General features: G+C 28.0%; 1 protein-coding gene across 1 annotated transcript in view; it reads left to right on the forward strand.

Moving 5' to 3' along the window:
- Positions 1-9,186: 9,186 nt before the first annotated feature.
- The window catches only part of LOC101235649 (serine/threonine-protein phosphatase 6 regulatory ankyrin repeat subunit A), a 133,213-nt gene continuing 130,263 nt past the window's right edge, over positions 9,187-12,136 (forward strand). Inside the window, exon 1 of the mRNA XM_065812258.1 lies at positions 9,187-9,515. Within this exon, the coding sequence (XP_065668330.1) occupies positions 9,279-9,515 (237 nt within the window). The 5' untranslated portion in view covers positions 9,187-9,278. The remainder of the gene's footprint in view (positions 9,516-12,136) is intronic.

Raw genomic sequence — 12,136 nt, forward strand, 5'->3', positions numbered from 1 at the left:
AGGTTTTGCCTGCAAATTCGCTTACCATTCAAATAAAAAACCGATCCTATTCAAAAATCACAAGCGAAACATAATATGGTACAACCCAACTTTTAGTACCAATGTTGCAACAAAAATAGGCAGTCGTTTTTTGACCATGGTAAACCTACACTTTCCGGTTGGTCACAAACTTCGTAAGATATTTAATCGAAATACCATTAAAATAAGCTACTCATATATGCCAAACATCAAGTTCATCATTAATTCGCACAATCACAGGATACTATGTACCCAAGGTAAAGTTGAGGGAAAAACATGTAACTGTGTCAACAAATCCACCTGCCCCATGAACAATCAGTGCTTGTCGAAGAACATCGTTTATCAAGCCACCGTGTCGTCAAATAAACCTGACTACAAAGAAAAAGTATATTTTGGCTTGTGAAACTCCATTCAAATCTTGGTATGCTAATCACCTAAAATCTTTTAACATTAATAAGTATAAAAATGATATCGAGTTGTCTAAAGAAATTTGGGACATAAAAGACAAAATGTTTACACCCTTAATTAATTGGAAAGTTGTAAAATGTTGCAATCCTTATAACGCTTCGTCAAAAATTTGCAATCTTTTCTTATACGAAAAATTCCTTTTATTTTATCATATAAAGGCGATAACTTGTTAAATAAACGAAATGAGTTGATTTCAAAATGCAGACACAAGAATAAATTCCTCTTATCTTTTTTTGACACCTGTGATAAGCAAATATTTTTGTTTTTTCTTTGGTTTCCATCAAGTATGTCTTAGCGACGTAAAAATCCCACTACACAGTGTTTTGTAATTTTTAGCGGGGTTTTTTTTGTTTTTGATTTTGTGTTCAATGGCTGATGATTGGCGTATAGGCATGAAACTTAAAGTACCATAGAAAAAGTTGTTTTTTCTTCGTTAATATCAAGGCCGTAGACAATTTTTTTTTTGAAGTTTAAGCTAAGCAGCATTGAAAAATCACGAAAAATCCATGACTGGGAACAACAAAAAACCCAAATTATCTCCTGTTGTTCGGTTTTTATGACCTTATAATGTTTACACCCCCCCCCCCTCAAATTGAGGGGGCTGCAACTTTATAAGGTTATAAAAACCGATTGACAAAAGATTATTGAATCAAATTTGAAAATCGTCGATAAATATAAATTAAGTTCAAGATTGAAAAAAAAATAACAAATTTGAGTTATTGCCCTCCTCTTTGGAGCAGGGTGGGGGGCTAACGTTTTGGGGTTTTTTGTGTTCCCAGTCTCCAATCACCGCAATTTTTTCCATAGCATTCCCATTCCTCATATATATGAACATACTTAAATATGGAGTTTTCTTCATATTTTAAAGATGCTTAGCTCAAACATCAAAAAAAGTTGTCTACGGCCTTGAATATATAATATATATTTAAGGCCGTAGGCAAGATTTTTGTTATAAAAAAAAAAAAAATATATATATATATATATATATATATATATATATATATATATATATATATATATATATATATATATATATATATAGTTTGAAGCGAGTGGGCCAAGTGGTGCATAAAAGTAAAAAAGAAACTTTCTTAAAAGTTACATTATTATAAACCATGTTATAGCTTTAACATTCAGCTTTTATTAAATGAATATATTTTTGTATCAATTATCACGACGTATGTCACGTGCTTCTAATCTGTAGAATAAAAGCTTTTTTTTTTTTTTTTTTTTCGAACTTTTTTTAATTTTTTTTTTAAATTGATAATAATTTTTGCGTTACTAATAACCATAAAATACTTGCTAATTTTAAAATCTCTCTTTTTATTGCATAAATTAATAAAATCATGAATAAGTATTAGTATCAAGTATACAAAGCATATATAGTATAAAAGTATTTTTCATTTGCCTCATCGGTAAGGAAGGAGCGGGAGACTAAATAAGCGCAAATTTTATAAGTGCGAACTGGCATAAGTGCGAAGCGTTGCAAAAACTGGCATAAGTTCGAACTGACATAAGTGCGCCGAACAAATTTGCAACATTGGCATAAGTGCGAATCAGTTACAAAAACTGGCATAAGTGCGAACTGGCATTAGTAAGAACTGGCATAAGTGCAAACTGGTATAAATGCGAATTGCAAAAACTGGCTTAAGTGCGAATTGGCATAAGTGCGAAATGCCAATTTGCACTTATGTTAATATTTGCAATTTTATTCGGCACACTTATGCTAATTCGCACTTAACTCAGTTTTTGCAACTGCTTCGCACTTAAGTCAATGTTTGCAAATTTCTTCAGCGCACTTATGCCAGTTTTTGCAACGCTTCGCACTTATGTAGTTCGCACTTATGAAATTCGCGCTTATTCAGCCAATTATGCTTCTTCGCACTTCGTACCCCATTATTCAGCCAATTATTCTTCGCACTTCGCACCCCAGAAGAAGGCGTGAACTTCCTTACAAATGCTCATCTGCAGTGCTCCGTGATAAGACCGTAAAGACTTCTTGGGGCACTTAAAGAAAACAATAAAAATAAAAGTATTATCTTTTAAATGACTTATTTCAACACTATTTTGTAAGTCAATTATGTCAAATAAAATGATTTCAAATGGCGGCGTATTTAAAGTACTTTTTAAGTTAAAATTTCACTAATATAGTCGAACATTAGCTGTCCAAAGTGGTCCAGAAATTTGAAATACATTGCTTTATGTGTATATTATTAATATAAATTTGGTTTATAATCAGCGAATGTCTGCATGGTCTCGAATAATGATTTTTACAAGTTAAAATAATGCATTATTTATATACAATGCATCATACGTTTATTTATATATGATAAAAGAAAACCTAAAGTTAGCTAATCCTATTATTTTGGATGTAGTAGTAAATGGCATAAACTGCATTTAATAACTTGTCTAATTTCATAAAGCATATTTGGAAGAGCTCTAAAATAGAGGTGGCATATTTGGAAGAACTCTAAAATTTTGTTTCGAGGAGAATAACAAACAATAGTTACAAATACTATAGTATTTGTTAGTATACTATACGATATCTTCGTATAGTATACTATATTACAAATTAAGAAACAATAGCTAATAAGAAACAATAGCTGCAAAATAAACCAATAAACAAATTGAACCGATCGGTTGAAATTGTTATTAATAAAAGAATATTCTTCTAACTGCTTCCATTGATAAAGATTACTCTGCTCTTATCCCAGCTTTAGTTACTAGTAGACTATTGATGAAATTTTATACTTCAAGTAGTAAATCAAAGAAAAGAAGATTGGCGCCATTAATAGCATCTTTTCATATTCAGAACTTTTGCAAAAATATTGCATCAGGTTACAGTTTGCGCTAAGATGGTAAAAAAAAAACTAAAGCTGAATTACAATTATCAGAATAAATGAGTTTTGGTTTGAAAAACCATTATAAACCAAAACGTTTACATTAGTGAATACACAAAAAAGTTTAAAAAAATTAGTAATAGTTTACTAAAATTAGTAATTGGGTATAATTTTAATATTTTAAATGCTTAAAAACAACTTTTCATCAGATTGCCACATTAAAATTAATCTAGTTTATAACTTTGATGTTTTGACGAAACCCACTTAAGCTAGTAACTGTGCAAAATGAACCGAAGCCAGGCATTTCATGTGTCACAATCAACTAAACAAAAAATCCATAATATTGCTACATTGTTTTACAATTGCTCAATAAAAGCTTTACAAAAGTACCCATTCAAAGTTGGACAGGGGTAAATTGCACATTGGGCGGAAGTTCGAAAAACCTGGCCAAAAGTCAAAACCTTGAAAAATAATCTGAACTATTTTCTAATTTTTTTTTTCTAAAAATGAGTATAGTTTGTTACACATAATACGTTCTAGTATTTTTGAGAAGGAAGGAAGAACGAAAATAGATCTATAGTTATAGAAGTTATATTAGTATAGAAATATTAGAATCATCTGCAGATTTAAAAACTGGTATCACCCTTGCAATTTTAAGTTTTTTTAGTAAGATTCCTTGTTTGAACGAAAGATTAAATATATGCAAAAGAATTTTTTTAATATAGAAAATACATTTAATTATAACATTACTGCTAACATTATCAAATCCTTGTGCTTTGTTTAATTTTAATGAATACACAGCATCTAATAACTCTTTTTCAGTTAACTCAGCATTTTCCATTATTTATTTGCTATGAGTCAAGTATTTCTCGTTGTTAAATTCACTGTGTTTTAAATTTCATACTAAACTTAAACCTGCATTGACAAACACCTCATCAAATGTTTTGGTAATTATAGATTCTTTTGTAATATTTTGATGATGATAATTTAGTTTTTTTGGAAGATCATTTACCTAAAGTGTTTTTTTTCCAAATACTTACTTAATGACTTGCCACGTTTTTTGAGTATCGTCTTTGAATTTTATTATTTTACTTGAATAGTATAACTTTTTTGAAAATTTTATAATTGATTCAAAGAGACCTTTATATTTTTTATAACTTAATTCATTTTCAGAAATTATTTTTTTCAGAAATTTTGCAATTTTTTAGAAATACTTCAACAATCCTTTTTTTTTTTTTAATTTTATGTTTTTATTATTCCTGGTGTAATCCAGGATTAATAAATTTAGATAATGTTGTTAACTTGACTTATTCATGAGTAATCTGTTTAAGCATAGACAATTGCAAATTTATTAATGTTTGAAAAAAAATTATTTGTCAAACTATACCTTTAATAACTATAGAACGAATACCAAAATCTTCCGTTCTATTGAAAATACTCAATCTGCGCAAGAATTACAAAATGACATCGACGCTCTTGTTACATGGTCTCAAAAATGGGGAATGAAATTTAATATTGATAAATGTTCTGTAATGCACTTAGGAAACAACAACAAATCCCATACTTATAATATGCATGATCCAGAAAAAAATATAAGAGTAAACATTAAAACCACAAATTGCGAACGAGATTTAGGTGTTCACATAGATTCGAACTTATTATTTTCCAAACACACAACTATTCAAGTCAACAAAGCCACACAAATAATAGGAATAATAAAAAGAACATTTACATCATATCCAGACTTATTATCCTTCAAAAAACTATTTTCAGCACTAGTCCGCCCTCACCTAGAATACTGTGGATCAATCTGTAACCCTGGACTTCTCAAAGACAAACGGCAACTAGAAAATGTGTTAAGAAGAGCTTCGAAACGAATCAATGGATTACAGGATCTACCGTATGAACAAAGATTGTTGGCATTAAATATGACAACTGTAAAATACAGGCTACTTCGTGCAGACCTAATCAACGTCTACAAATGGTGCAAAAACAACAATAGTGACAGAAGTCTTTTTGAAATAGATAGTAAATTTATTACTCGTGGTCATATATATAAACTAAAAAAACAATCTTCGCGATTAAATTTACGTATGAATTTTTTTTCTCTAAGAATAATAAATAAATGGAACTCTCTTCCTAATCACATTGTATCAGCGTTATCTTTAAAAACGTTTAAACTGCTTCTAGACAATCATCTAAAAAATGAATGGCTTCTCTATGACTAATCCACATTTTATTTTCTATTAGTTATACAAACTCTGTAATTGTCAAGTATTATATAATTAGGTTGACAGGCAGTTTATGCCTACACAATTTATTGTAAAACCTTAATTAAAAAAAAAAAAAAAAAAAAAATATACCATTAAATCTTGAAGTCTTATTAGTCGGCAGATTATTTGCTTAAATATTTTTTTATTGCAGTGATCCAAAACCGGCCCTCACCATATATGCAACATTTGTAAGAAAGGAGACGTGAACTTCTTAGTTAAATGCAATTCCGCGATGCTCTGTGATAAGAACGTTAGGGCTTCTTGGAGCATCTAAACAATATAAAAAAATACAATATACAAGAGTGTCATGGTGTAATCCTAGTGTAACCTGATTAAAATTTAAACGTAAAATAAAAAAAAATTTAGTATCTTCTCCTAAATTGTTTAAGAAACGCATTGTTTTTAAAAAATGTAGTGATTAATTTGGTTATAATCTAAAAAGTATTTTTGAATATTATTTGGAGCATGATTACAAATTTAAATTAATGTCATCAGCTATGCAAATATAAGGTAAATATATGTATTTATGGTGAGTAAAAAAAACTTTTTGATGTTAAAGCTATTTTGAAGGCAATTTGTTGGAGAATATATAGAATTGATCCCAAAACATTTATTTTATATCATGATAAAGACACTTTTTCAGAAAATCTCCAACAAGCTTAGCAACGCATAACGTCTAAAAATTAAATAAGGTAAAATAGTGTAACATTGACACATCTTTAGAAAATAATTTTTTTTTAACTTTGACAAACTAAATTTGGTATGTCATATTTCTATGTGTTTACCACCCAGCTAACACAAAACGTTCAAGTACGTTCGACGAACGTTGCGAATGTTCGCGCACGTTCTATGAACGTTCATAGATTATTTTTGAACGTTCGCAACGTTTGTTGAACGTTCTTAAACGTTTTGTGTCAGATGGGCATTGATATTGCTTCCATAAACTTGTGAAGAATTTAATTAGTTATCTAATATTATTGATAGATAATCAATTTTATTTGGGGATTCAACTGTTATTAGTACTTCCTTTACAAGGTCTCTATAAGGTAAAGTGGTGTAATAAATGACTCATCTTTAGAAATATATTTTTATCTTGTTGTGACAAAAATTTTATAATGTCAAATACTTTTGCGTGTTTACCTATGATATTGCTGCCATAAACTGAAAAAAGAATAAATTAGTCATGAAATATTATTGATAGATTTTATTGGTAGCGTGCATTGATTTTGTTGGTAGCGTGCAACTGTCAAATCTGACGAAATTATGCAGTGTTATAATTTTCTGTTGGATTTCTTAGTGACAGGCTTTTTGGTGTTTGTTTTAATTTCTGAAACAATGATACAATTTTTTAAATCTTCAGTTTCTGATACTTTGTTCTTACCAGTATTAAGCAACATTGTTAGGTGTTGATTTTAACTTTCTACGAGAGTTGGTTTTCAGATCTGTTGACAATTAATGTCTTGGTACATTTTTATTTTAAGATTAACTCTTTTAACTTGGGGATTGTTTTGTTTGATTTCATTTTATGTAATTATGAGAAATTCATCAAATGTAAGAATTCCGAAAAACTTTCGCTTGATTTTATGCCCATGGGGTGACTTAAGCATTCCTGTCAATGTTACCCCAAAACTTGGTTTAACAAACCAGTGGGCACAGAAAAAACCGTTCTGTACCCACTGGGTTTGTTAAACCAAGATTGGTTTTGTGTCAGCAGCGAATGATAATTTTGAGAATGGCACCTGCGGATTGTTTAAACTAACAAACCAACTAACTATTTAAGTAAATAAATTAATTTAAAAACTTTGGCACATTTATGTTAAATAAATTAATATTTATATACTACTAACTAATTAACTAACTAACTGACAAATTAACGACCTAACGAACTAACCAATTAACTAACTATTTTGTTATCATTTCGTAAATTGTTTTACTGCACTATTGTTACTAAGTTACCGAATCAGGTAAAGTAAAGTAGTAGAAAATCACTTAACAAAAATTTTTTTCATTTATTAATGTGTTTCATCAATAAAGACTCATCAGAAAATGATTTCTGATGAGTTTTTATTGATAAAAAACAGTGTTAAATGAAAAAAAATTTTGTGTCAAGTGATTTTCTACTACTTAATAATTGCTCTGTTCTTTTAAGAACAGAGCATTGAGCACTCTATTTTGTAGAATTCATTTTAAAATTGTTTATATAACAGCTTCAAAAAAAATTTTTTTTCATATCTTAAATGTTTTGTAACAAATTATTACAAAATATATAAATAGTGCTAAATTTAAAAATCAAAAATTATGACCGTACAAAGTTTAAAACCCTCGGTTTGAGGGGGTTTCAAATTTTATATATTTATAATTTTTGAACGCTGAGAAATTATATTATGAATTTTAAAATTTTTCAATAAAGATATGTTTATTTAAAAATAGTACAAAAAAGATTTCATCAGCTTGTTGTTCTCACGTTTGGGGCAGGAAGGGGGACTAATATTTTAGGGTTTCTTGGTGCTAAAATAATGAAAATTATTTTTTTAAAAAGAAAAATATGTTAGCTAAAAATCTGTTCCAATTTTGTTTGAAAAACAATGCATAGAAACATTTAGTGTTGACTTTATTTAAAGATGCCGTTTTTGTGTAATATGAGCATGCTCAAATTACCTAGTGTTTATCATTGAAATTTTCTGTAATTTAAATTCAAAAAATTTGAAATTTTATTGTTCAAAGGTTTGAGTTGATAAAATTGAAAAAATAACGAACTAATTTTTTTCTTTTTTCCTGTGGAAAACATAGTAGTATTGTTTCAACAAAAGGTGACTCAAAATTTGATTTTTTAAATGTTACGTTTTTTTAAAAATTAGTTCTAATTGTCAATTAGATATTTTTTTATTTAATTAATTTTATTTTTTTGAGCTAGTTTAAAGTGCTTATATTACCAAGTGGTCTGGGTATTACCGAGTGGTCTGGATATTACCAAGTGGTCTGGGTATTACCAAGTGGTCTGGGTATTACCAAGTGGTCTGGGTATTACCAAGTGTATTATTAAGTATTACCAAGTGGTCTGGGTAATAAACTCGTATTACCCAGACCACTTGGTAATGACCACTTTTGCTAATTTTTTAAAACCTTTGTGTTTTTAAGAAAAAATTTCGGAAACCCAAATATCTAAGTGGATCATGAGTAGGCATCCCTAAAAACTGTTTATTCTCAAAAAATTAGGATCCAGCATAATTATTTTGAAAATATTCCAATTTTTGTCTAAGGTGCTCATATTACCCTAGTCTAGCCTATATATAAACTAATTAATGATTACATCAATAAATTAATTAATTAGTTAAAACATTTAAATAGATATTAGAAATTAACTAGTAATTAACGTTTTGAAAAAACGAAAAAATTAGATCTTTATACGAATGCCTAGACTGTTTTTTTTTTATATAAAAATGTTGCTAAACATATTACAAAAGTTACACATCAGTTTCTTTTTTTAATATTTCTTGATCTTTGATATCACGTTAAACATATGAATAATATATTGAATCAAATAATTTAAAATTCGTAATATATACAAGAAACTCTGCATGTCTATTGAATCATTTAAGCAGTATTTCAAGCAATTTTTTTTAAATCGCTTGTGAGAATCTTTTTAATACTTTTATTAGAGTTAAAGATCTTATTTGTTATGTCATCTTCGTTGTTACAGTATTTAGAGGATTTAAAAGATGAAGAAAAGTCTGACGCTTCTTCATCTAAAAATACAACATCTACTTCAATAAATAAATCAATTAGGCAGTTTGCGTCTCCAATTAGAGCAAATAAACAGACGGATTCTAAAGTTTTGAAAAAAAGTGGTGTTACCGATAATGAACCTATTAAAGCGCAACAACTTGAAAACTGCCTTCCGGTAGATAACTATGATGTAAGTTTTTTCTATATACTAAAACAGCTTTTTACAAATTAGTGAAACTTTTTAAAAAAATTTACTGATCTTTGTTTTTATTTTTGCATTACTAACTTAAAATCTGAAGTAAAATTTATTGCTACTTCTAATACTTTCTTTTTTGGCACCAAATTTTAATGTTATGCTTTTAAGCAGGCGCGTCAAATAAAAAAAATATTTTAGATTGGCTAAAAAGTAATAAGATGGTTAAAAGTAAAATATAAATGTAAAAAATAAAAACGGGCGAAGAGTAATAATTATAAAGAACTTTATAATAATTTTTTTCAAAAATTATTATAAAGTTCTTGAAGTTTAGATAAAAGTTCAGTATTTATTTATGTGAACAAACTTTTACTTTACCCCAGGGATTTAGCCATTATGAGGTCATTAGATATATTTAGATTTTGAGACTAACCCCTTAAATTCTCAAAAGTATGATTTTATTTTTAGGTACTATACTATATAAATGTTAACAATAATACAACAAAATATATTTATATAGATACTAATGGCATTAGGCGAAAATGATATATAATACAATATATTAAAGACTGAAACATTTTATAAAATTTTATAAAGCTTAAAATACGACAACTAATAAATTGTTTAAATAATCATAAAAAATTCAGAAGATCTAAATTCGTTTAGTTAGGGAGGAGTGAACAATTGCGGTCTTGCTGTTTTACATTGTCTAGGCTGAGAAATAAAGTATTTAAAAACTTTAATGAAATGAATTAATAAAATGCAAAATTTCATTAAGCGAAGCGTTGATAAATCAGCAAGGTAGCTCTTCCAAATTGAAAATCTAAAAGTTTTTTCAAATACTTTGAAATTTCAACTTACATAAAAAAAAAAAAAAAAAAAGAATTAAAAAGCGCAATAAAATTTTTTTGTATTTACCTAAAAGTTATATATTTGTATTTTCCAAAGTTATTAAACAATTATATTGATAAATTATATTAAAATAGGATTTAACAACAGGTATAAGAAGTCAAAAGCAGTAAAAACTTAAAAAGGTTTTTGAACGCTAAACGATTGTGTGAAATTTAAAATTATTCGACAAATATAAATTTAGTTGAGAATATTGAAGTTCTCTCGAACTTGACAGAACAAGTTTTGACAGGGCTCCTGGTAAAACACCACCGTTTTTCATTAGACAAAAAACTTGTCATTACATTAAACAAAAGTTCTGTCATTTAAACTCCACATAGAAGAGCTTTTAATCGAATATGTTTATAACAAATTTGCATCTTTCAACAAAAAATAGTCTATCATTTTCTAAAATACAAACAACGTTTAAAATGAAACTATTAATGATGAGTGTAACTTTTTAATCAGACTTTCTAGATTTTTTTGATTTAATAAACATTATATTTTAATTTTCAAACTGTATAGCTGCAATAAGAGCAACATTTGTAGAATGTGAGATAAAATGTATAAAAAAATTTTTTTTTATACATTTTATTTCACATTCTACAAATCTGATTGAAATATAAATTTTTAACTTTTAAATCAACTATAAAGAATCACGAAAAGAATGGGCGAGTTAATTGAAAAAAACTCGCTCATTATTTTTTAGTTATTGGGAAGGCTGGGATTGTACCCCCTCCCTCGTAGAGGTTTTGAAAATAACTTTTTTATTTCTCACGATGTTGTCTAAAAAAAAAAAAGACGTAAATTAGGTCAAATAGGCAGACTGTTAAAAGATGATATGAAATTATATTAAAATTGCTCTTGCTTACACACAAATCCTATGATCTAAAAATCTCCTCTCTTACTAAATGATCTGGATCCACTAAAATAAAAAAGCCTAAAAACGCCTTCCGTTACGGAATGTTCTGGATCCGCCCCTGGTCCAATACCTACTAAAGTAGACGACACATTTATAATGGCTGAGTAAAAAAATTGATTTATTATGAGTATAAATTAATAAATTAGAAAACATTACGACAGCAAACAAGAACTTGCAATGTTTCATATGTTAAAGAAGCAAAAGAATCAATGAAAGCTGCATTAGAAGACAGACAAAATCTTCTCAATGATAGCAACAGTTAACCAAAAAGTTGATCTTCATGTACATTCCATCATATCAGCAATGTCCCATAATCCATTTAACTGCAACTATAGATGAATTATGGCAACGTTGTAGATCTACAACCTTACAGATTTGTATTTATTTGTTATAGGTTTGTTTTATTGTGTGTTTTTATTGACTTTTTATGTATTTTTAATTTATGGCTTTTTGCTTGACCATTAGTGTCACATTAGAAAACATTCAATTGGGTTATGTAAATTTAATTCGTCAATTCGTTTTATTAAGTAGAACAATTGGATTAAATCGTCCCGCTTTCTCATGTTTTCTAATGAGAGTAATTTTAGTTTTTCTTTCTTCTTGACCATAACTAACTTGACATGATATTTTGGTTTCTCTATTTTGAACTTCCGACTTATTAATTTGGTTTATTAATTGCATAACATATATATCCCAATCAATATCATTCGAGATAAAAATACTAAGATCTTTTTTGACTTTTACTTCCTCTAATATAACTTCATCAATTTTGTATTTGTATTTAGGGGTTTATTTCCGAAATGTGATA

This window comes from Hydra vulgaris, chromosome 12 (genome assembly GCF_038396675.1).
Source record: "Hydra vulgaris chromosome 12, alternate assembly HydraT2T_AEP".
NCBI classification, from domain to species: Eukaryota; Metazoa; Cnidaria; class Hydrozoa; order Anthoathecata; family Hydridae; genus Hydra; species Hydra vulgaris.